Source organism: Callionymus lyra, chromosome 11 (genome assembly GCF_982586985.1).
Source record: "Callionymus lyra chromosome 11, fCalLyr1.hap1.1, whole genome shotgun sequence".
Lineage (NCBI taxonomy): Eukaryota > Metazoa > Chordata > Actinopteri > Syngnathiformes > Callionymidae > Callionymus > Callionymus lyra.
The window spans coordinates 10,589,883-10,616,522 of NC_141828.1; the positions used below are offsets into that span (position 1 = coordinate 10,589,883).

General features: G+C 39.4%; 1 protein-coding gene across 1 annotated transcript; it reads right to left on the reverse strand.

The window, feature by feature from the left end:
- Positions 1 to 647: 647 nt before the first annotated feature.
- On the reverse strand, positions 648 to 6,750 carry cdc42ep3 (CDC42 effector protein (Rho GTPase binding) 3). Its single transcript, XM_087802796.1, has 2 exons — positions 6,600 to 6,750; positions 648 to 2,191 (listed from the first exon to the last, which is right to left on the reverse strand). Exon 2 carries the CDS (start codon positions 1,996 to 1,998, stop codon positions 991 to 993), a length of 1,008 nt encoding a protein of 335 aa, XP_087658922.1. The 5' UTR covers positions 1,999 to 2,191; positions 6,600 to 6,750; the 3' UTR covers positions 648 to 990.
- Between the last annotated feature and the right edge of the window lie 19,890 nt (positions 6,751 to 26,640).

Consider the following 26,640-nt stretch of genomic DNA (forward strand, 5'->3'; position numbering starts at 1 on the left):
CTGATTTCATAACAAACAAATCGAATAAAAATTGATCTTATAAAGAAAACCCATGTGAGGTACTTGTTGAAAGTCTTGCTCTTTTGTTATAATTCAAAAGTGTTTCGAATACTACTCCAGCTGATGTCTCCTCCTGTTGTTTACGGCCTCATTTGAGCCCGAGGGCTTTGTTTTCCTGAACCTCGTGTGTGTCTGCTGTCACTTGTACTACTATGTGAGGGGTGGTCGGGTTCAAGAGGCTCATACCTGTAATCCCTGCAGCTTTGTTGGTTTTACACTCCAGCGGCGTTATTGAGCCTCGTTTGACTAACATTGTAGGTTTTTAGGGCTTCAATCTGGTTGAGGTTGATGGATAGTGGGACACGCCCACCCCCAATTGAAACAGCTGATTTATGTCTGGTCCAGGACATTTGTGCTCTGTAGCTGGAATGTAGGGAATTTTCAAAGACCCCCCCCCCTCTTCTGCCGGTCGTGTCGGCACACAAACAGGCGCCTGATGGAGCAGTCAAGGGCCCACCGGTGCTCCCACTTCAGGGCAAAGAGACAGAATGCCAGGAATGTCCGAGGCCAGAGGGAGAATCAGCTCTGTCCTTTTTGTCATTTAAACTAATAAGCTATTCCAAATATTGCGACAGAAGACGGCAGTGTTAAGAGAAAAAGATATTTATTTGTGATTTAAAACAAAATAATGCTTCTTGTTTCTTCAAATGGTGTAACAAGTGAGTTCAGTCGCTTAATAGAAAAAAAAAAGAGCAGAGGACCTCAAAGCATTTGTACGGGAAATAAAAAGGCACGTCGGCGGTGTTTGAGGAGAAACTCATGCATCGGAACATGCGGCAAACAAAGGAAGAAAACAGTTGAACACTCCATAGAAGCTAGAATAGTTATATGTTTTGACAATAAAAACATAAGCATTTTCATCACAGATCCAGACACCGTTTTAATTCCCTCTTCATGGCTGTTTCAGAATTCCCTTTTTCTTCCCTCTTTTTAAGGCCGGCTCTTGACCGCTGGCTTGTCCATTATGTTGAGCACGTCATCCAGGATGGATGGACCCAAATCAAGTTCAAGGGAGAGGAGGGAGCCTGTGATGTGGGCGAGCGACTCCTGTGATGTGCTTTTCTCTTTGGTGAACTCGAACTCATACTCGCAGATGCGTCCCTCCTCCACCCCGCTGTCCCGGTCCACCCAGTCTCCTCTGCAGCCGGAAAGTTCCTGCTTCAGATTAATGTCATTGTTGAACCCCTCGTAGCCGACGTTGTTGCAGACGTTCGGGTTGAAGTCGTCCTTGAAGCTGTCGAAGCTGTCGCTGCTGGCGTTGCTGTTGAGGCTTCCGTTGGCCTTGTAGATGATGTTGCTGCGGCCGTTCTTGTAGATGGACTTCTTTTGCCCGCCTTTGTTTGCCTTCGCTTTTCGCTTCTCCGAGTTCTCGAGGAGATCCAGGAGGACGTCAGGCTTGGACGTGATCTCCACGGTCGGTGAAGACGGCTTGCTGGAGAAGACGTCGCTGGAGTGCAGCAGAGCGTCCATCTGCAGAATCTCGACCTCCTCGATGCTGTCGGCTTTCAAGGGCGACGAAGGGCCCACTATGTCTCCCAAGGGCTCCGGGGGTAAGGGGAACACGGTGGAGGAGATAAGAGGAGGAAGCGTTAACGCTTGGCAGCCCCCAATGGTAGGAAGGGAGATGGCATTCTTGAGAACCGGAGAGGGGGTCTCTGGGAAGGAGGCGTCTCCGGTGCTGTGGGCGCGACAAAACTCACTTTGAATGCCATACTGATACTTTGGGTCCATCTTCCCCTGAAGAAGCTCAAAGTTCCCCTGAAGGAAGGACATGTCCCCAAAAGTGTCCCTCTGACCGCCTCTGCCAATGTGAATGGTGTGTCGGAAGTCCCCGAGCGGCGGGCTGATCATGTCCGGCGACAGGATATCCCGCAGGCGACACTTCTTCCCCTTCTTGGAGTTGACGGGTTTTAAATAAATGGGCGCTTTAGCAGGCATGGCGGCGACTGTGGGAGCGGAGCAGAGTCGACGTGTTGGTTTTTAGATGTTGCAGTTCCCCACCGGAGAGGATCCGGTTACATTCTCAGCCAAGTCAGAAATGAGTCCAAGAATAATTTCAGCAACTGTTGCATTGATCAGGAGCAAGGATTCCAAATTCCTCTGGGGATGGAAAGGTCACTCGGAGGCTCTCCTGAAACGAAAAGACAAACAGAAAGTTTGTTGGTGGTCAAACATAAACGTAAATGTTTTCGACTGTCCAGAATGTAGGTCATCAACACAGATCCTATTCAAGGAACAGCTAAACATCCTCCTCGTACATCTGGCGAGGCCAGAGCAGAGGAGATATTGACAATTCCATGAACGGCTCCTGTGGCCTCCTCAAGTTAGGATGTGCTGATGTGCAACAGCTGCTGCACAGACTGGGAGGAGAAGAAGCAAACATGACTGTAATGAGATCACAGCCTTTTTTTAGAAAGGAGCTACTGCTCTCATATCCAGGGGATTGACAGAGATTGATAAGAGCGCTGAGAGAAAAAGGGTGTAGGGGGTCGGGCATAGCGAAGGGATCTGGAGGTGCTGAGGAGCTATTGATTTGGGTTTTTATCCAAGCTAGGAATGTTCTCAAGGTTATCATGGAGCGCTGAGCAAACAGGAACTGGTTATTGATCGTGGAGAACTTGAGCCGTCTGGCTTCATCCTGATGGTCACACGGGTACTGGTGTGTCTCAAATCTTATTTCTACGGATTATGAGACACATCGGGAAGTGAACACGGTGATAATGCAGGAAAACAACTCTTACAGAAGGTCAACAACAAACCGAAGGTCAGAACAAACCGAGAGTTAAGGTAGAATGTAGTCTAGAAGTTATCAAACTATTAGCTTGTACTTGCTTGACCAGTTGAACCCTATTAAAATAGACTTACATTACATACACATTATTTAATTCCCTATAATGAAAAAAACATTTTATTGAGAATATCTCAATGAAGACTAGAGCTGAAGGAGGGGAGGTTGGGAAACAATCCTGATCACAATCTGATGTCACATATTTGAGGTTTTGCTGGCAACATAGTCACTGGAATCATCTTACAACTTAAACATGCCCTTGTTTTATTTTTTTATTTTTGTTAATAACTATTATAGTACTGTTCTTCATGCTAACATTATACTGAATAATTATTTTACTGAATCATCTTATATTTAATGCATAATCATACATATAAAAACACATTTCTTCCTGAATGACAATAAAATGATGTTAATGTATTTAATACACCTGTATCAAACCCATGACACAAGCTAAGTAACTTCATGTGGCCGCCCGATGCTTTGCCCAAAATCAAAGTAAACTAATGTTCATGTTGATATACTGAACTATAAAGATACCAAGTTAGGCTAAGGAACAGAGGTTATGGATGTCAACAAGTATGGCGAGACTACTAATAAGAGCAAGATTGATGGTGATAGGAATTAATTCAAGATGATTTGGTAAATATAAAATTAGACCAAGAGTGCTCAAAGATTTTAACCACTTGTCTGAGTTTGATATTCACAATTTTTTTATTTTTTTTTTATTTGATATTTTGTTTGCACAAATTGTATATCGCTTTGAAAATAATAATTAAAAAATTGTTTATTTCAGTGAGCCAGTGAGCCAGTGAGCCACTACCATGATTTGAAACTAAAGCGAGCCAGAAGGACCGGAGGAACCGTCCATAACCTGTTGACGCATTCAGAAACGATGTTGCATCTTTTGAATTCTAATCTTGCCCCAAAAATCTTGACTCAGTGAAGTTGAAGCAAACCAGTGTAAAGACCTGAGAGAATGAGGAAAGTGCGTGGGTTAGGTAGGGGGGGTGGGAGTCCCAGTGAAGAGAGAGCTTGCCCATTTATAGACATATTTACTTCTGTGAGGTCTGTCAGCGGTGACCATCTGACGGCGCAGCTGGACGGTCAAGTCTACCGAAAAGGAAAAAGGTTAAAGGAAGAAAACATTCCTCCTGCAACCGTCACCACCGTTTTCAAGGGACGCTGAAGTGATGTGTTCGCACATGAAGGACTAACAAACCCCCTCCAAAAACTCCATCCCTGACCTGCTTCTTCATTTTGGGAAAGCCTTCACCGCATAAATAAACGGGTCAGAACGCCAGCACAATGGAGCTAAATTTACCGCAGGAGCGAGCGCAACATGTGTGAGGCCGACTGAAGTGGTATTCGTGAGTGACGGCGAGAAGGCTTGTCGACGAGGGATCGCTGTCCTGCATGCACGCGATGTGTGGACGCCAGTAGTTTGTTAATACAATGTTGTTTATGAGGAGAAGCAAACACTGCGGTCTTTCGCCGTCAAGAGTCCAGACATTATCAATCAATTGATAGTCTGGGTTAAATTATGACTCAACTAAACCCAAGTAGTGGTTGATAATGTATCTTTGAGAGACGTGAGGCCTCCCAGCATGCATTGCAGGACTACAAGTACTTTTAAAAAGGTTGATGTTATTATGGTATTTACTCTGATAATATAGGTGTGACATTATTAGAATATCATTTATTTATTAAATGAAGTAAAACTCTGCAGATACAGTCCCATTTAACTTCATGATATTGTGTAGCTCGACCAAAACACTTTCCTGTTGCCACACAACTGCACTTCAGCCATAAAATAAATCGTATTCAAATGTGTTCAGTTAAAAAAAAGTGCGAGTACTAAAACATTATGTATCTGTTATTAATATTTTATCGCAAAATGTTTCCAGCTATGAGCAATCAAATATTATTTATTTATTTTGAAAGCGGGATAGTAACAGATTCATGGGGGGCTTTTAAAAGTCTGAGCTGGAACACCAACAATCTTGCTTCATACTTAAGTCAGTCAAGGGGAGGTGGATCTTGTCCCAGACTTTTTTTTCTTTGCCTAGCAGGGGTGTGATATTCTGCCCGGGCCAAACAATCAGAGGAAAACAACTTGTGTAATTGTTATTATTTTTTAAGTCATTTCATTTCCGTTCAACTCCACAGAATTTTAGACAAATTCTGGATGATAATGCGACGGTCTGTAGGCCCCCGGGAAGTATTGTTGGGGGCCACAAGTGACAAATATTGCGTCTACTTTGTTGTATAAAATAAGGAAAACATAAAAAACTATTTTACTCACACTGCCCCCGGTTGACCAAAGTAAGAACTGAAGAGTTGGACAGAGGTCGGCGATCAAGGAAAGGAAAAAGGGAAGAGCCACAGCGGGAGGTTGAACTTGGACCCTTCTCGGGTCTGCAGCGTGAAAGAATGAGACGACTCTCTCAGGACGACATCTGCTGCTTGACTAAGCCAAGGTCAAGCTGATGCGGAGAAAACGTCTGACCTTCACATCAGCCTCTCCACTGGTGGCTCAGCGTCGGCTCGTACAGCAAACATGAGAGGAATTCCAGAGGTAGGACGGAGAAGAAACCCCCCCCCCCCCCCCCCCACCACGTTAGGTTTGTGGCAGTGGTTCTGATTTTTAAAACCGGCATCTCTGGACCTGGCCCGCTGACCTAATGAAGCTTTATGAGTTTAGCGGTCCGTTAATAGTCCGGCAGGTGGCTCGACAGTCAAGCCCTGATTCTCACACTCACTCTGGAACCGGTCCAGAGAGAGGCGCCGTCGGCACGTGTTGCCCTGCAGCGCTGCTGCCGCCAGCATAGAATGCGGGTTTTTATTTACACCTCAGAGACAGCGGATCTGCTGTAGACCGCCTGACGGGAGGGGGGGGACGGGGGGGACGCTGCCGTGTCACTGGGTCAGCAAGAGATCTGGAGCCTCTCCAGCATTACATGGCCTCATCAGGAGGTGTGAGGACCAGGAGGGAGCGAGGTGACGAGAGTTCGAGGCCAGATAAATGCGGTGTTGGCATCTGGCAATTAAACCAATGACTCTTGAAGTCGAAGTCACGTGTGGCGTAAATGGGTCAGTGTATAGTTAGAGCTGAGCTAAAGCCCTCAACGTAAACAGACGCTGAGGGAGCAGCTGCTCTGAACATGACCTGTCCATGACTTCCCTTTGAAATAGAAGAGCGGCACAAATATCAAGGAGACGGCGGTGCTGACAATTCAGATCTTGATGAAACCTCAATACTTCAGAGAAACTTTTTTTTGGGGGGGGAGATTCTTCTCCGTCCCTGAATAGCCGAGACCCTAAGTTTTTTGGGTTACGCCTGCCGCAGATGGCTAATTGCAGTCCTGGAGAATAGACTTGACCTGTTCGCTAGATTAAAAAAAAAAAGAACCACAATTATAGGCAAAGCGTTTCTTTCAGAAGGGTCTGGTGGTGGGAGTTTACTGGATAGCAGGGTGGAGTGTTTGCTCTGTCATTCTTTCTCGCCCCCCCTTTTTTGCCACCCGCAAGCCCTTGCAAGAGTTATCGTTGGCAGGGAAGCTCAGGGGAAACATAAGGAAATCGGTTTCAAGTAGAAGGCGAAGAACCGGAGTCGGTGCTGCACTTCATAAGAGATCATCGAAAACAATGTAAGCTCTTGGGTTACCATGATGCAACTGGATGAGCTATCATCCACAAATCACACAAACCACAGCAGCCGAGGATGAAATGAATCCCATTCTGTGCTCACCTTTGGGTTTTCTGGTGGCAGTCCTAGCTCCTGCTCCTGGTCGCTCTGCCTGCAGGCTTCTGTCGACTGGGACGTCTGCCGGACAGCTGTTTTGGAATGACTCCTCGGCTCCTCTCTCTGAAGTGAGTCTCCTCCTCTCCCCCTCCTTCACCGCCTCCCTCCTCTCTCTCTCTCTCTCTCTCTCTCTCTGTCTCAGCTCTCTCCCTCCACCTGTGCCTGTCTGTCGCTTCTTCAAAAAAATGTGAGAATTCTCGCCCACTTCCTGACGACGAATGTGTCATCGGTGCTTCCTCGTGATGGCGAAATGTGTGACTTTGCACCACCGTCTGATAGATGCACTCTCTCTCTCCTTCCTCTCTTTCTTCCCCTCAAGTCTGCGATCCAGAGTGACCCTTATGCGACAAAGTGTCCGACTGGCTGCTGCAGCGGTGGGCCGCAGCGCTGCAGCAGCGAGTCGCAGATAATTGTTGGAACCATCACCTTGGTAACAGTGATCCTCGAAAAGCTGTCGGGGAGCGAAGAGGTGTGTGTTTTTCGCCAGCACAGCAATAATGTCGGGGGTGTGTGTATATGGGGGGGGGGAAGGGTGAAAGCGTGTGCTCACACGTTATGATAATAATCCCGTCTTGTCTGACAAGCAGAAGAAGCGCATCGTCTGCAAACTACTTTCCTCCATTCCTTCCTAATCCGCTGCTGCACAGGATGAATACCGGGTTCTGTTTGTCAACCACGTGCCGCGGCACCGAAAAAAAAAAAACAGCCTCTGTTTATCCGGCGGCCGTAAAACAGCACTTGTGAATGAGGTCCTGTTAGCATGCCGCCGCCGTGCCACCCCAGGCCCCCGAGGGTGATGTCATGGCGGACGTTCATGTGGTCGGCACATGATCCGCTAATGGAAACAGTCGCGACGTCTGTCTTCGTATTGGTGAAAATAACTTTTTTAAGGAGCTATTAAGAGGAAAGCGTGAGTCGCTCGTGGAAGAGAGGAATGAAAGAATTCTGTTTGAAGGTTTTTTTTTTAGTTATGCACAGTTTCAGTGGGAGTCTGTGTTCAGTTACAGCGAGCACAACAAGATATTAGTCGTCTGACACATGATGATGAAATGCATATTTTCTGACAGTTGTTTTTCTAGGATGGGATTGTTTTCGGGGGTTTTTTTTATGCTGAAGGAGATTTGACTGTCAAGTCTTTTTAGTGTGTTTTATACAGGCCTGCTTTTTGGTGGCCTATGTGGCTCCTACATTATGTTGACCTCTGACTGTTTAACCCTTGTGATGCAGTTTGTTTTGCTTTAGTGTTGTTTATCTTGACATTCCACAGTTTTAGGCACATTTTTAAGGGCAACTATTTTACTTCATTAAACTACCAGCAGTTTCTTGATTTCTTGTGTGATAGATTTGATCTACAGTTTGTGTTTTGTATATGTTTTATATGCCACATTTGTGTTTGTTAAAAAAATATTTTTTGTACGATCTCATGTGCATTAAGTAACTCGCAATGTTCTTTAAACAAAAATATATCCTGAAATGTTTATTTCAATTTTGACTTTCATAACAAACACAGTAGGACTTTAATACCATTACATGGAGGTTAATAGAATAATTTATTTTTCCAATTTTATGTACTGCTGCTTTAAAGATGGTTATTTTCCGATGGTCAAGTTTTATGGATCTTATGTGGACTTTTAGTTGTTAAAGGATTGTCAAGCAACACATCCTGTTAAGCTGGAACCTCTTTTTGTTTGTTTTTAACGTTGCCTTTTTGTCATTAATTTGCTTTTTGCTTTGCATATTATTAACAATCTCAAATTCAGACAAAATTTCTTCAAGTTCCAAAATTCTGTGAACATGGCATATATTGCATGTTCATTGTAGCATATTCTCTCACTAGTTATAGACCTTTGTCTAGTTTTGCACATGATAACGTGTGCAAAACTAAGCTCAGAATGTTTGATTTTCTCAATGAAAAGCATAATATTTAGACAATTTTAAATATTAAGTAATTTGCAAATGGAAATCCAATATATTGCATCACAAAGTGACTTTTTTGTTTAACAGATAAACTGATTTATTGCGTTATTGACGACTCACTTGTGTATCTGTTTCTCTTGATAGAGAAAGAAAACTAAATGTTCAGAGGAAAATAGATAACGTTTAACATTCCTGATCAAGATTTCTGTGTTTAGGCACTTTTTTAAAACCCGAGAGGGCAAACGAGGAGAAACCAAACTCAGAACACGACAAGATGGATGTCGACTGCCAGGAATAAATCCACAGTCCTGTTTTTTGTTTGTTTTTTCCATCACATGTGATGTATATTTTCATTCAGCTCTACTTCACAACAAGTCAGCTCTGTTATTCGTCCGAACGGTTCCACTGAGCTCACGTTTTCTCCAGACCTCGCAGTCACTAGAGGTCAGGTAAACAAGCACACATTTGAAATATGAAGGTTGAGAACACTTCTGCAGCATTTCAAGTCGTACCTGCTTGTTGAGACTCTGGATGTGTGTGACGTGCATGATGACTTGCTCGTGTCTCATCGATCAATCACAGTGTAGATGATCACACACATGAATCCTCCTCAAGCACTTTCACCGGAAAACAAAACAGGTCAATGTCATTCACAATTAATCATTTTATATTGTATCAATAAAAATAGACGCAACTTTATCAACACTTTAAGGTGAAAACTTGAGTTAATCAGTTGGAATTTATTCACAAAAAGGTATTTGTTCTCAGTGTCACTTGTTCAGTAAAGTTTCCTCAGAGAACCAGACAGTGATAGATAATGAACATGAAATTCTTCTAACCTCCAATTCATTTTTTTGAATCTATTTAATTTAAGTAATGTTTTAAATATATATGAAACTATTGAAGTTTTGAACATATGTTTAAAAAAAATCGTATTAAATAAACCTTGAATGCCATTTTTTAAATCTATGCTATGCCTAAAATTAAATTAAAAAATGTTGTTTATCACCGGCAATAAAATATGTAGATTAGATTAGATAGACTTTATTTAAATTATTATTACTGGGTTTCCAGTTCACAGCAGACGGTACAAAGTACATCATAAAAACAAGAACAAGAACAAAGCGTAAACAAAAGAACAAATTGCAAGGGATGACAAATTGCTAAAAGAACATTGATCGAAGGAAATAAAACAAGAAGGATACAAAGATTCACATAGAATAACATCATCATTTTACTCTGCTCCTACCTCCAAACTCAGAATGTATATTTTTCCAAACTACAGTCTAACAAACAACACAAAACTCCATTTTAACCACATGTAAATTTGCATCTAGATATAGCATCATTGAACATAAACCCTGGCATTTAAGATCTACCTTTCAAAATAGCAAACATCTGATGACACGGAAGCTTTGCCAAACAAAGATCACAGGAAATGACTCAAGGAAGTTACACAATAAACCTACACTTCATGTGACCCAAGCTTTGATTTGTTGTTTCCTCAAAGTCACCATGATGGTGCAAATATTTGTTTTTACTTATGCCAAATATGTCATTAGTTTTTTTCTGTCATCACAAACATGTTTATCATTTAAATAATTTTATGAAACCTCTTATTTAACAGCTTTAGAGTCATTTGAAATGTTTACTGTCTATCAAGAGAAACGATTTGAGACACATTCTTACAAAGTCCAGCTGAATTGTTTGCTAATGTTTGATGAAAATATTCAGTTGCTTTAAGTTAAAAAAAAGTTTCAATAACGTCTCCGGCTCTCTGGAGAGAGATTTGTTGTCTTGGACACTCGTCTCCACAGGTTGACAGATTTATCTGCGAGTCCTCCATTAACGTTCTTATCAAGCTTTCACTCTTCCACTGCGGGTCCTCATTCATCTCCTCCTGACAGTAAACATCTCACAATGTTCCGGACCCTCCGGGGCGGCCGGCGGGGAGGGATCCGGCGCTGAGGGCAGCGGCCAGGGTTTCCGAGAGTAGCCAAGCGAAGGCGAGGGAAGGAGGCGGTGGGCAGTCTAAACATGGTGCTGCTCTGCGGCTCTGTCCCTGAATGGTCTGTTGGAGTGAGTGGGTCAGGGCCCGGTGGACCACACAGAGTTAGCACCTCGGCCCTCTTATTTTTGACACGACTGGACCAAAAGGTGAGAGGTGGAGTTCAAGAGCAAGAACTCATGAAGCTTGGATTGTGTTCAAGGGCTCTGCTACGGTTCTGTTCCAGGGATTCAAATCTTTTTTTAATAAAGTCTTTTACTATAAACTGAAAATGAAACATAAAATAACTAAGTCAAAGTTCTGAATGTGTGTATTTGTTTTATTTCCATAATACAAAAGTTACACAACAAAACCTCTCTTGAAACAATGAGTTGTGAAAAAAAGAATTAAAACCGGCTTTTCCACAATTTTCTGCGGCCCAGTTTCGACTACAGTGTCCCTCTTTCGGCCTGCGGGCCATGTCAGAGTTTGTCAGGCGGAAACGAGGCACAATGTGTCGTACACTTGTACCAAGAGAGAGTAGGTTATAGGTAAAGATAATAAAGTGTTTTCATTGTCATCTTACTTTTCTTTATTTTACTTTATAAAAAAGCTATATGGTCTCTGTGATGAAGAAAGAGCTGAGCCACAACACAAAAACTGTATTCAATGGCAGTTATGGGCAATGAAATGTCCTAAGGGGCCCGATTTTATATAGTGGATGATGTAAAGGTCCATTAAGAAAACATAAAGGATGTTTAAATTATTATTTTATTGTTTTTTATGTAACTTTTTTTTCTTTTCAAATCAAATAAAAAAAGACGTTTTGTCAATAAATATTTTTTATATATTTACTTAAAATTTATGTGGGGCAAAAAATACTTAATTGAAATAGAAAATAAAAAAAAGAATAAATAAAAATAAAATAACAACAGTGAGATGTAACGCCTGTACATCTTAGTAACCCAGCAGGTTTTGCAAAAATGTATAAAAAGGGAGGTTTTTTTTCCAAGAAACTGTACACCAGAAAGAATTTGTCGTTGAGCTTCTCCCACGCAGATGAGCTCATGTCTCCAAGTGACTGTTGTTTAAGGTGTTTCATTTTAATTTTTAGAAAATGACAGGATTAATCAGTTATATATATACAGTATGTATTATTTTTTTTCATCATTCATTGGTTGTTGCCTCTTGTTTTTATTTGGAAACGAAAACTCCAATCACTGTGTAACCAAACTGTTGACTGTTTAGCATGTGGCTAACAGTTTAGCGGTTTGTTTTTGATGTTCACACATGTAACACAAATGTAGACAAATATTTTTTGGCACAAACACACTACTACAGCTAGCATTTAATCGTAAAAATGCTTTTGCATTGATGAATTGACAAAGTGCAGCAAAAAGCATCTCAACAAGTAGCAAAAGTTTTTATTTATTTATTAGCGTTTTAGTTCAAAGATTCTCATAAACCTTTCAGTAAAAATGTTCGTTTTGCAAAGGATTGTGGGCTCTCCAGGAAGGTCAACCATTTTAGTGTTGCTGATTCTGAATAGGTGACTTCTTTTTATACTTATGTAACGTAATATATATAGATATTAAAAAATATATATATAGTTATTTGCAAGACAAAGAAATATACAATAGAAATATACAATAGTTTCTCTTAACAAAAGCAAGTTATAAAGATAAAGAAAGTTAGTGAAAGTAACTTCTTGTTAGCTTCTGATAGCTAATAAACATCAGCAGTCAAGTTTCCACATGAATCCGACACGTCGTTGAACATTAGCTCGTGTATAAACCATTGTTGCGAAATGTAGAACAACTGTTGAAAGTCAAATCCCACTGAAGTCGTCACTAAAAGAATCACTAGTTTTCCACTGACAAGCTCAATAAATCACGATCCGACCCCCCCGCAGTCACGCTGCATTGACACGGCCCGACTATTTCATTTTGCTAATAGGAAACACAAGTCTGAACTTTCTTGTTGGTGTTTTTTCGCCTTCCATCACTTCTGTTCCGCCTCTCCACACCAACACCAGCCCCACTGCTCAAAAACCACAATTGTAGAAAATTGTTGGATGGAAGATGGAAACAGGCGTCTTTGATGGAAAGTAAACAAGAGGGGAAAGTATTTAAATGTCACATCTCATCACACAACGACTCGCGGAATGCTTTAAACATCTTGGTTTGATGATAGTGTAAGAGTATACGAGGTTTTTTTTTCCTCCTCTTTCAGCCCCACTGAGCGAACTCTCCTCCTGCAATTACACTATCTTTGTGTGGACGTCTGGCACTCGTCCTCGGGACCACAGCCAGTGAAACATCACTAAGAGACAAGTGAGTCTTGCTCCCTGGAATTCCAGTAGCTGATCTCAGGCCACCCTGTGTTCCTCCGTTTACACCAGACTTTTCCCCGGTCAATCGACGGAGGCCGCCGTCATGTGACCTGGACGGCGGCCATCAAGCGAGTCAAGCCGAGGCCAGCTGATCATTTATTTCATGGTTTCTGAAGAGCAAAAGTAAATATTCTCAAGTTCACAGGATAAAACCGCAAAACTGAGTTATGTTTTTGAATGTTGGCTTGTAAGTTTTCTTAGGATGGTTCAATAAAAGACAAACACAGAAAGAGAACGAGGGAGAGAGATTCTTATTGCAACACTTTTTTTTTAAACCCAAACCATCCTCTGGAACTTCCAATACATTTGAATCAAATCCTTTTACTAATAAAATATTTTGATCAGATCTTCTGTATTTTTGCGGCCCTCATGTGGTCAGCCTGAGCGTGAGACAATGAAACCTTAAATGAATGCTGTTGTTGATTTCCATTTGAATTCTAATAATATTAGTAAAACATTGATTTCATTAAATGTTGATTCTTTTAATTGTCTTTTATTTTATTTTTAAAAACGTACTTCAACTTTGAACCTCTTTTCCTTTCTATTTAATATTAGGCATCTATTCTTTGAACAAGTCATTTGGTAATGTCTTGACATTTTGCTCACTATTTCCCAAAAGGTACCTGATATCATGTTTATATTTTTTTCCAATAATTGTTATATAGTTTGTTTTTATTTAAAGTGATAGTTCACCCAACGTTTTAACTTTACCCATTTTCTACTCACCCTCATATGACCCAAGTGTTGGGATTATTTTCAAAGTAATCTGTTCCTTTTTAGAGTTATAGGTAAAAATGTTTATTTTAATGTAGCATCTGGAGCTCAGTGGTCTTCATCTTCATCTAGAATGAGGCACTTAAAAACATCCAAATACCTCCATACTACTCGTCTGTAACGTCCATCTTGTATAGAAGCCTCGACATGAGGAATTGTTCCAAAAAGACTGATATAATTCTGTATATTTTAAGTTTGTTTGTAGTGGAAGCTATAGCTATCTAAGTCTTTCCTCATTGACACACAATGCAACTGTCAGTGTGATGCGCAAGATTTAGGCTGCTAGCCCTTTAGCTTCCGCTAAAAACAATCTTAAAATATAGACTTGTTTATTTTATTTCAGGAACAATACCTCTCGTCCACGCTTCATCACAAGAGAGACGTTACAGACGAGCACCAGAGAGGTTTTTTTTGGATGTTTTTAAGTGTCTTTTTGGACGAAGATGAAACTATAGATACTAGCCTAGCAACATCCGACAAAGTTAGACTCCAGCCAGTGGTTAGGAAACACTATTCCTGACGGATCAATAGATTTGTTCTTCAAAACAATGTACCTGATGCAAAATTGATCTATTTTGCCTTTCTAATGTTTCTTCCCATGCTCCTCACATTATTGATTCTGACAAAAAACACTTGTTCTGCACTTTCTTCACCTTTTGACCGCGACATGTGTTCCTGAGTTTGGCCAATAATGATCTTTTTCTCAGGACTATTACGTTTACATTTGATGTTTTGTTGCAGACACTAAAAAACAATTGATGGGTCGAGAGATCAGGTTGGGATGTTCTTCAATAGCTGAAAAAAGTATTAAGTATTAATCAATTAAGTGAAATCAACTTTAGGAAAGGAAGGGTTAGGGTTAGAATTAGGGTTAGGGTTAGGGTTAGGGTTTGGGTTAGGGTTAGGCTTAGGGTTAGGGTTAGGGTTAGGGTGAGGGTGAGGGTTAGGGTTAGGGTTAGGTTTGGGGTTAGGGTTAGGGGATAGTTTAGGGTTAGGGTTAGGGTTAGGGTTAGGGTTAGGGTTAGGGTTAGGGTTAGGGTTAGGGTTAGGGTGAGGGTTAGGGTTAGGGTTAGGTTTGGGGTTAGGGTTAGGGGATAGTTTAGGGTTAGGGTTAGGGTTAGAGTTAGGGTTAGGGTTAGGGTTAGGGTTAGGGTTAGGGTTAGGGTTAGGGTTAGGGGATGGTTTAGGGTTAGGGTTAGGGTTAGGGTTAGGGGATGATTTCCAGAGATTGTCTGAGGTTCTGGTGGACTAATAAAAAAACATAACTAACTAACTAACACATATCTATTAAAACCAAAACAGAATAAGAAAGATACAAAACCTCCCAACATCTTTGCTGCAGGCGATGTTATTCCTCACATGGTGTTGAAGTCTCAGACGTTCCGGGAGAAATCTCTGGATAATTAGTCTTGTAAATACCCTCAGTGATTTATTCGTCAACCGCTGTCAGGCTCTGTTTCATGTTGAAAGTCCCTCTTCAGTCTGCAGGAAGTGCTCCACCATGTAGGAATTAGGGGAATGTACACAGCTAAAGACGAAAACGTGCTCATGCGTGGCGATAATCTAAATAAACAAGAGTGCGATTATAAACCATGACGCTGACGTACCGTGGTTCAGGACCAACATTCATCACGGCCGCAAGGGCCGCGGGCGTTAAAAGAGAGAGTAAAGGCTCTTATTCAAGGGGGTTTATTACGTGGACGTTGCATGTGAAGTACGGGCGGGACTCGAACATTGTTATCGCTGATCAAGTGATTACTTCCTGTTTGTCTACGTCGCTACTTACAGGTCCTTCGGGAGCTCTTGTCGTTTCAGTTGATGCTGCCGTTATCGGTTTGGCCAGAAAATAACATTCCACATTTGAAAAAAGCAGGAAATGTTGACCTGAAGTTAAAGGTTCAATTTGGCGGCAAATGGAAAATTGCAGCTAGCACATTTAGCCACAAGCTAAACTTGCTATTTAGGTTCGTTTTTTATTGATCATGTATTACAGAATGGCCTGCCTAACTTCAGGGTTGGTATAAATCATTCTTTATGAATTATATATATATATATATATATATATACTGTATATTCTTTGACTCGAAAATAGGACGTAGTAACACAGGAGTCTCAAAACCCAATAGCAAAAAGAGGACCAAAATGTCAGCAGTCAAGGTCACTGGCTGAACAAAAAGTATTTTCTTTATCAGCAAGTATAAATCTAATTGTTATAATCCATCCAAAATATCTTTACATTTTTCCCCCTTTAACAAACACCTCCATCAAATTAATTTTCTTCGAAGTTTCTCTTCTGTTGTTGACTCTTATTTTTGGCTAATTTTTGACATCATTATTTTTACGTAAAATGATTTTGCGGTCCAGTTTTTGCCACTAAGTAGTACAGTATTAAGGGCAGTAGTTAAAAGTCAATTAATGTGTTTTAGTCTTAAATAGATCTTGAACCTCTATTGTACTCATCAATATGTGTCTGTTTTTACAAAACTATCATTTTATTAATATATTTGCATTGTAAAAATGTTCTTAAACCCCGCCCACTGAAAACACTTATTTTCTGGAGATTAAATCTTGTTAAAGATAACCATGCCCACTCGGCTGTGATTGGTTACCGCAAAGTTCCTGGTAAAAAAGGACCAACAATGAGCACAAAGACATCAGTTTCGTACAAAGACCCTAATTACTGTTGCAAACGTGCAGTAGAGCAAAATAGCGAACAAGCTCTTCCTCATCCTGCACATCATCACGCTGGATTGAATAGTTTCCACGACAACATCTGCCTGGATTATCTCCACCAGTCTGTTCATTAGACGCGCCGGAGCTTTTCCAGAAACACTGGGATTAAGATGATTACATTCATACTCCACAATTGCTTAATTGTGTTATTGTGAAAGGAGGAAAACATTCCTGAGGACTTTCCCTTCCAGTAGTTTTAGTGGCGGATCTACTGGGAATATGATTGTTTTGAAAAACGGCTGCAGGATTTAAGCCAGGACGTTTTATTTAAGAGCTCCAAACACCCTCTGCTCCACTTTCTTTTCTCACTAGCTTATTTTTTTTAAACATCTGAAATGAGTTTAGCCTCATTTTCCCTTAAGTGGGAACAATTAATCTCTATTTTGGGGGGATACAAAATAAAGCGTGTAGTACAATTACTGCATTTCTTAGAAAGCTTCTATCGAGGCCCAATTTTTTTTTTTCTACTGACCCAATTTTTCCAGGGATGGCTTTTTAAATGATCTGTATTTTAATATTTCTGTTTTTCAAGGTTGTGGGGAAGAGATTGAAAGAGATAAAGAAGAGGGTGCAGACAGGATGTAAAAGGGATGCCATACATGCAGGAATCTGTCTGAAAGTACACACTCTAAGACGCCTTATAACCGAAACTAAAGTCAAATTCTGAAAGTAATCATGGTTGAATAGACTTCCTACTTCTCACCCCCTTTACTCCATCACTGTCTGGTTCTCTGCTGAAACAACTCAGCTTGGAAATTGCATATTCAGGTATATTGTGAAGCAAATTATCTTTTTTTTTAATGTGTGACGCACTTAATCTTGAATTAATAACTTTTAATAAGATTGAAGATGCTCAAGTAAATCTCCAAGACAGAAATAAAACACCATTGCTGTGTCTCAAATCGCACACTGCTTTACAGTACACTTTGAGACAGTGCACTTACTTGCGCAGTGCACAAATTTAGACAGGGTAGTACTATCTCAAATCAAACACTGCCACTTACAGGAAATTATAAGTTATTAAGTTGTGTTTAATTGTGTTATCACTGTTGTTGTGTTGTTTTGTGCAATGGAGGGTGGATAGTATCCATCGATCCACACTCAATTTTCTGGCCATTTGAGTACCCTAATTGAGTGTGCATAGCGCACTACATTTTCGCACACCGCTCAGTGTGAAGGCACTTGTGCACTCAAAGTATTAAGTGTAGGAAGAAGTGCGCATATCTCTACGACATTCAGAAATACAAAGTACATTTGCGTTGCCACGACGACCAGTAAACTTGACACTACATTCGAAGTGTCCGTCTTGTCCAGACGTGTTGACATAAGCGAGAACATTGCAGGTCTCGTCAGAAAATACCCTAATTAAACAAAGTTCCGTGACCTCAACATTCCTCTCTTGCGCAAACGTGTCGGCGTGTCGGACTCAAACGTTAGCATTAGCGCGAGGAGAAATGTGCGAGCGAGGCCTGTAATGAAGTTTCTCTTCACGCAGAGTGTTCACGGAGCATGTCGGGTCAGATCGAGGAAGAGGAAGATGATCAAAGAGGGGATCATGTGACTGAGGTTTGGGGAACGCTAACTTTGAGTGGCAGCTCTTCGAACGGCTCTTTGATGGGACGTTGACCTTATAATTGATTGTTTGCGATGGTTTCCTGCATGTTGACAAATTGGTGTCGTCACAGAAGATTGTGACCGCGGTCGTGATCTAATATTTCTGGAGTAATCTGGATTGAAGAAGACATTAGTGAGCGATTTATTGGTCTATACTTAACTCATTTAGCACATGATTTAGCTAAAAATGTCTTGCTAACTAGCATGTCGTCAAACTTCCACCTTTTGTAAATATAAAAAATACAAAACCGGCGAGTTAACTCTTTTGATGTTTAGATATAGTGTTTTGCTGTCATTCTCCATTTGTTTGCAATCACCAGTAACGCTTGTTACCTCAAAGAATAGTTGCTAACTGCTAATGCTAATGCTAATGTGTTTCATAATTAACACAGTGATTCCAAACTGGTGGGTCACGACCCCAAACAAGGTTTAGTGATGGTCTTTAAAAATAATCTGCTTTGATTTAACAAAGTCAAAGTTGGTCTCCACTAGTGGATAACCATATTATTACTATTTTGATCACTATATATAAACGTTCTAATGCCTCGATTAACATTTATATCTATATGCCGAGACAATGCCGGACTATCTGGAATACTGGGAGAGATGGAGTTTCATGAAACAGTGTCATCGTTTTTAAAGATCACTAGATGGCACTCTACTCTAACCCACTTATGCGATTTCAAAATGGTATCATGAAACAATTGTAACACTTTATCATGAAACGTCACCATCTGCTTCTCAACAATCCATGACTGGAAGACATATAAAATGTCATTTTTTCCTAATATGTTTAGATCAACAAAGTCAATTTTTGTGGAGCCTATTCCGTTAACTGGGAAGTGCTTTTTTTGAACATATCTGCCAAATTTGAATAGATATTTTGTTTTTTATTGTTTTTTGGATTTGTTTTCACTTTAAATTTGGGGACTTTTTTGTCAAATTGTAAACAAATAACATAGATAACATTTGAGGTGATGATCTTTATTACTTAACAATCTGATGTTGAAGTAGAAAACTAAATAAACTTGAAAATCTACAATCTTGTTGACTGGAACGATGGTTAAATGATAACAAAAAGCGTCTCTTCTTGTTATCTGGTCGTCAGTAAAACCTGCGAGAAGTTACAAAGCTGGTTTTGTTCTCTTCTTCAGGCTGAATCCTGAACACAGGACATAAATCACGAGGAGTTCTCAGGGAGCACTTTAAGGTTGAACTCCCTCGACATCCATCAGCAGCGGGAGGACCGTCGGAGGAGGAGCTCGACCCAAATCAATAGTTATGATCGACGGCGGCACTTGTGATTGAAATAATATGCTGAACAGAAGATTTAATCGTTGAGTGAGGGATCTTTGTATGAAATTAAAAGCTTATCTCCTCAGGTCTGATAGCACCAGCTCCTCTTACAGGAACCATCGATCGGACACAAATAGCCGCCGAGTGGATTTCCTGCAGCAGAATGTCAAACATCGTCTTAACCTCAGTCGGGCCGGGTCAAATCAAAAGTGTCCATTGACGACGCCAAAGTCCAAGATAAGCTGGTTCTGAGCAGCTGGAGTGTTTTCCTCCATGAACCCGTGTTGGGGTCGGAGGTTGAGGACGGAGACGCGCTGATTCCCCCTCGAGTCGGATCGGGTCTTCACCTTCCTTATGTGGTGTATATAGAGCGGCGCTGAGGGCAGGAGCTGTTTCCTGTCACGGGCCCAGACTCTGAGTGATGATGGCAGACATATTCAAGTCCTTAATGGAGCCGGAGATTAGAACCTTCAGCTGCTCTGGGCTGTCTGAGAATGGATGAGGAAGAGAAACAAGAAGGATATGTCTCGACTGCAGTTGATACAAAACTCTGCAGCGAGAATTCTGACCTGCTCTAGTAGAAGAACTCACATTTCCCTCTCCCCCTCTTCACTGGCTGCCAGTTTCTTTCAGGATCAACTATAAAATTCTGGTTCTTACTTTCAGATCTATTGATGGTCAGACTTCTCCTTACATCAGTGATCTGATCCAGACTTACACCCCAGCTCGGGCTCTGAGGTCTGTGGATCAGAATCTACTGATGGTTCCTGAATACAGTTCAGGGCCAGAGGAGAGAAATCCTTCCAGACTGTTGCTCCTAAGCTTTGGAAACGATCTTCCTCTGTGTTTGATGATCTACTGACTCCTTCAAGAAACATCTTAAGACATTTTTATTTGTGCTTTTCCCTGATTTTCTGGGACTCCAGATATATTTTATATATTTTAACTGTGTATTGTTTTTGATTGTTAAAGCGCTTTGTGACCCAGGTCTAGAAAGGCGCTTTAGAAATAACCATTACTTACTTACGATCACAAGCTGTGATATTTGAGCGTATATATTTTTAAAGAAAGCTAATTTAAGGAATTTTTCACTGTGACGCATGAAACAGCTTCGCCAGGTGAACTCGCCTGCACGTGTTTCAAAAGAACTGCCAGCGTTGATCTACAAATCTGTTTGTTAATCAAATGAAGGTGTGACCGAGTTATTTTGGAGGCACGAGTAGAGAAAACTGTGAGTCACCACATGTTTTTGTTACTCTGTGGTGTGTTTTTTAATACATTTTAAGACGCCTTAAAACTTCAATTTGTCAATAAAGATTTGCCATCTCAATCATACAACAACTGAAAAACAATCTGAATCTGCTATTTTCTTAAAAATAATATGTATTATTAATGTAGATGTTGAAGTTCTACATGGTAATCTTTTGTATGTTTTTTTTAAAATTGAATATAGCATATACTATTTTTTATTGTATTTAGAGTTTCTTTTTCAATTTAATGTATAAAGCTTTTCAAATATTTTGTGTCAATAATTGTTTTTTTTGTTGTTTTTTTTCCCTCACAGTCTTTAAATAATTTCTATAGGTACTATTTAGGTTGTATTTAACTTGTGTTGTGTGATGTTTTAATATATGTTAATTAAGTCTGTTCTCTTTTTATTAGTTTGATTGTTTATTTGATATATTCTATTACTTATTATGGAATGTGTGTATATAATTACGTCTCTTTCTGCCTGTATCCCCTTTTCTCTGTTGTTCTTATTAAGATGTTTTTCACCATTTATTTCATTTTGTTTTAATTTAAATCTATGTAAGAAAGTTAATAAGTAAATTATATTTGTAGAGCACTTTTCCACAAAGCGCTTAAACAATCAAAACAAAACTCAATAAAATATATACATTTTATTTGATGAAATATGTTAAATAATGTTAAATAATCCTAATTTATATATTGTTTCTATATATTTTTGGAATAATACAATATAACTTCATGTTAATGTTATTGTTTTAAGTTGTTTTTAACACAACATTTAAATTTGCTTTTTAGCTTGAATTCTTTGTTTAAATCAGAATAACTAGATAACGCTTTTAACTTGTTAAACAAATACTTTTTTGATGAAGTTTCAGTTGCATCTTGACCTCCTGCAACAGTGTAAGAAGCCACATTATCAGCAGTAAAAAAAAGTAACAGGAAAAAAATGTTATCCTTGCAAAAGTCACAAATGATCCCCCGGACATCAGCTGTGAAGGACGGACATAAACAAACTCTTCCAATGAACTCCAATGAATTCCCAAATCCTGGGATGAAGGTGAAAGGCAGCTGTGTGAGTCGGAGCAGAGGGAGGAGAGAAGAAAAGAGAGGAGGACAGAAATAGTTGAGGGTGTGTAGGCTGAGCTCCGACCGCCGGCATGCATGAGGAAGCAGCTCATTCCACAGCTCAGCAGCCCACATGCGAGTCCAGAGCTCCTCCACGCCCTCGGCTATTCTGGGCCGCTCCGGTGGTTTGCCTGGGCCTCCGCAGAAGTACAACCGGGAGTGAGGCGAGCAGATGTATTGTTTCATGCTCCATCACTTTACTTCCATCTGAGACGTCCAAAGTCAGCTCAGGACTCGCCTGCACAGAGTTCACCACAGATGCTGACACTGTCACAGTGGTGTGGTGTTCCTGTCGTAGTAGTAGTTATCATAGTAGTAGTAGTGGTAACAATAGTCCTTTTTCTATTATTAGTTAATGTAATAGTATAAGCCTTAGTAGCGGTACAAGTAGAAGTGGCAGTAGCAGTAGTAGTTTTAGTTGTAGTAGCAGCAGAGGTAGCAGTAGTAGTTTTATTTGTAGTAGTAGCAGCAGAGGTAGCAGTTTTAGTTGTAGTACTAGCAGAGGTAGCAGTAGTAGTTTTAGTTGTAGTAGCAGCAGAGGTAGCAGTAGCAGTTTTAGTTGTAGTAGTAGCAGCAGAGGTAGCAGTAGTAGTTGTAGTTGTAGTAGCAGCAGAGGTAGCAGTAGCAGTTGTATTTGTAGTAGTAGCAGCAGAGGTAGCAGTTTTAGTTGTAGAAGTAGCAGAGGTAGCAGTAGTAGTTTTAGTTGTAGTAGCAGCAGAGGTAGCAGTAGCAGTTTTAGTTGTAGTAGAAGCAGCAGAGGTAGCAGTAGTAGTAGCAGAGGTAGCAGTAGCAGTTTTATTTGTAGTAGTAGCAGCAGAGGTACTAGTTTTAGTTGTAGTAGTAGCAGAGGTAGCAGTAGTAGTTTTAGTTGTAGTAGCAGCAGAGGTAGCAGTAGCAGTTTTAGTTGTAGTAGTAGCAGCAGAGGTAGCAGTAGTAGTTGTAGTTGTAGTAGCAGCAGAGGTAGCAGTAGCAGTTTTATTTGTAGTAGTAGCAGCAGAGGTAGCAGTTTTAGTTGTAGAAGTAGCAGAGATAGCAGTAGTAGTTTTAGTTGTAGTAGCAGCAGAGGTAGCAGTAGCAGTTTTAGTTGTAGTAGAAGCAGCAGAGGTAGCAGTAGTAGTTTTAGTTGTAGTAGTAGCAGAGTTAGCAGTAGCAGTTTTATTTGTAGTAGTAGCAGCAGAGGTACTAGTTTTAGTTGTAGTAGTAGCAGAGGTAGCAGTAGTAGTTTTAGTTGTAGTAGCAGCAGAGGTAGCAGTAGCCGTTTTAGTTGTAGTAGTAGCAGCAGAGGTAGCAGTAGCCATTTTAGTTGTAGTAGTAGCAGAGGTAGCAGTAGCAGTTTTAGTTGTAATAGCAGCAGAGGTAGCAGTAGCAGTTTTAGTTGTAATAGCAGCAGAGGTAGCAGTAGCCGTTTTAGTTGTAGTAGTAGCAGCAGAGGTAGCAGTAGCCATTTTAGTTGTAGTAGCAGCAGAGGTAGCACTAGCAGTTTTAGTTGTAGTAGAAGCAGCAGAGGTAGCAGTTGCAGTAGCAGTAGCAGTAGTAGTAGTAATAGCAGCAGTAGTCTTACTAGTAAAGTTGTTGCAGTTATAGCATTAGTAGTAGTACTAATACAAGTGGTAGTAGTTTTTTTAGTAGTAGTAGTAGCAGTAGCAGTAACAGTAGAAGTAGCAGTGGCATTAGTAGTACTAGTTTTTGTATTAATATTAGAAGTAGCAGCAGTAGCAGTTAAAGTAGTAGTAGCACTAGCGGTAGCTTTAGTAATTGCAGTAGAACTCATCATAGTAGTAGTGGTACTAGTTGTTGCAGTAAAAATAGTAATAGTAGTTGTATTTTAGTATTAGTAGGTCTATTGTAGTATTAATAGTAGTAGTAGAATCAGTAGTAGTAGTAATAGTAGTGTTGGTGAAAGCCATAGTAGAGGAAGTATTAGTTGTAGTAGTAATAGATGTTTTGAAGTCGTTATATAATAGGAGTAGTAGAGGGAGCAATACCACTACTAGTAGGAGTAGTATAAGTGATGGTATTTGTTGTTGTTGTTGTTGTTAAGTATGTTAAGGTTAGTAATCCGACTGGCATTTTTTATTTATGGTAGTAGCAGTATTATAGCGCTAACACATAAAGTATATGTTTAAGTTGAAATAAACAACCGTAGTAATAGCACTAGTAGCTCAACTAACACTGCATATATAAGACTGTTACAGATGTGGTTATGGTTCTCTCAAATATAAGTATTTATTCAAGTATTTGACCACAACATGCTCTCACTTCCCGAGTCGTCACCTGTCGCTTATTCAGACATTTTTACAGGAAACAATAAATAGTTGCTTTTCCAGTGAACTGGACATTTTTTACAAGCACGGAGGGAAGTTTCTCCGCGTTATTAATTCTTCGACACCTGCTGGCACGTGTGACTTTCTACACTTCTGTCAACGTTTCCCTGCAGGACCATCAAGCTCAGCTAGTCACGGATTCTTTGACATTATCCACTTGTTCGTGCGCTCAGGTGGAACTTTTTTAATGCGTCTGTAAAGTGCTTTATAGCAGTGTTGAATAAACACACAAGTGTACATAAGTGTACGTACATGTCTGCTAATGATGATGGTTAGTTGTTTAAGTATATTCAATATTTTAATCCACCTTGTTAATATAAAATACAATTATAAATGGTCCTTTTACATTTAAATTATTATTAAATATTTATTTCCACAAGCTATTTTTTATTATCTTATTTGTTTGAATATATACCATTTTATGTTGTTTTAATTATGTGTTTTATTCTATTTTTTTCTGATCTTTTTTCTGAATATTTTCATTTTGTTATAATTGAAACCTTTTCGAACTTTAGATTTCGGAACTTCCATGTGTCCATTTGAAGAATTGAAATAGTAACAAATATACTTACTAATCAAAGTATATAGTAATGTAAATACAATTATGAATGGTCCTTTTACATTTAAATTATTATTAAATATTTATTTACACAAGCTATTTTATGATCTTATTTGTTTGAATACATACCATTTTATGTTGTTTTAATTATGTATTTTATTCTATTTTTAAAAAAAAAATCTTTTTTATGACTATTTTCATTTTATTTTATTATAATTGAAACCTTTTCGAGCTTTAGATTTCGGAACTTCCATGTGTCCATTTGAAGAAAGAAATAGTTACAAATTTACAAAACAATGTTTATAGCAATGTAAAGAAACACAATTTTTTTCTGTGTAAATAAAAAAGAAATGTATTAAAACTCATGATATTATCATTAATTGAAAATTTAACTGGAATATGTTCTGATATGTTTACTAATCCATCCATTAGGTTTTCTTATTTTGTAAATTAATCCATTAGGTTTTCTTATTTTGTAAATTGAAAATTGAAAAATTACATCACGTTTAAAGTTTGAAGTTCAACAAAATGGAGGTTCTTGGAAGTACGATTCAACAAACCTCTGAAGTCTCGAGAAACTTTTTAAAAATGAAATTCAAACTCGTCATTTGTCTCGTCCATGACTCCAAAACAACAATTGCATATTTAAGTTGAGTTATTAAGCAACTTAAAGTCTTGACCCCAGACGACCACAAGAGACGTGACTCAGCATTTCTTCACCTTCTCAGCAGTTTCCTAAAGACCTGCGTGTCGACATGAAGGCAACAGATTAGTTTGATCTTTGGATGATCCAACACAGGAGTCTGATGAAGAAGGAAAAACTGCAGAAGCTCAACTGACAAACTCATGTCAGCGTTTTTCACCTGCGAGAGTCAGACAGGAGGGTCTCATCTTCTCTCTTCAGGCTCCCCCTGCTGGAATAACTCAGCCACAACATCCGAGTGACGCGACAGGACTGAGGGGTTTACTTACTTTCAATGAGTAAGACATTAAGAAATAATTCAAAATTCAGTTTTAGATAAAGATATTTCATGACGAAAATCATCTCCTACGTATGAAACATGAATTAAATTACATATAATGGTAACATATGGAAAAAAGGTATTTAAAACAAAAGCACAAATTAAAAATAAATGCACATAGACATTAAAAATGTATTTCTAATAATAATATTGCATTACACAGAGCATGTTATTCTTCTTCTTCTTCTTCTTCTTCTTCTTCTTCTTCTTCTTCTTCTTCTTCTTCTTCTTCTTCTTCTTCTTCTTCTTCTTCTTCTTCTTCTTCTTCTTCTTTTCCTTCTTCTTCTTCTTCTTCTTATTGTTATTATTATATATTTAAATAGTTCATTTGTACTCATTAAGGATTATAAGTTCATAAATATCCTCATGGAGTACAAGATGTTCCACTTGTGGCTCATAAATCAATTAATTTCATAATAATAATTGATTCAAATTAGCATTTTCAAGACATCTAACTTTTCAGGACTTAAAATATCTGGTTATCTGGTTATATATGGTTTTAAATCAAATAAATTGTTTTGGTTTGAGGCATCAATTATTATCTCAGAATGTATATTATAAGTAAAAGTCAGATATTTTTTAATGAATTAATCAATATTTTAACTTTCTGAATGATTTGCCGTGTTCTCAGTAGGTCGTGCATGGGAAGCAAACGTCTCCGTTCACTTTACAATGTAAAAGTTTTATTTGCTTACAAATGAACCTTTGATTTTGTAAACCTTTTCTCTTGCTTCCACACAGCTGTGACACACCAGTCCCAGAGAGAATACGAGGAAAGGGGTGTCAACAGGTGCTGCTTTTTCCACTTTGATACTTTCCATCAGCTGTTCGTAAAACCAAACCATGACTGGAAAGTTTCAGAAACACAGAGTGTTTTAAACACACAACATTTATATCAAACTGATTTTTAACTTTAGATTTTCAACTATCTAAAGATAGAAAGTGTTACGGAGTGTAAATTCTAAGCACTGAATGACTGCACATAGCTAAGCT

Coding starts and splice junctions, on each gene's coding strand:
- cdc42ep3 (XM_087802796.1), bottom strand. CDS start 1,998: ATGCCTGCTAAAGCGCCCATTTATTTAAAACCCGTCAACTCCAAGAAG.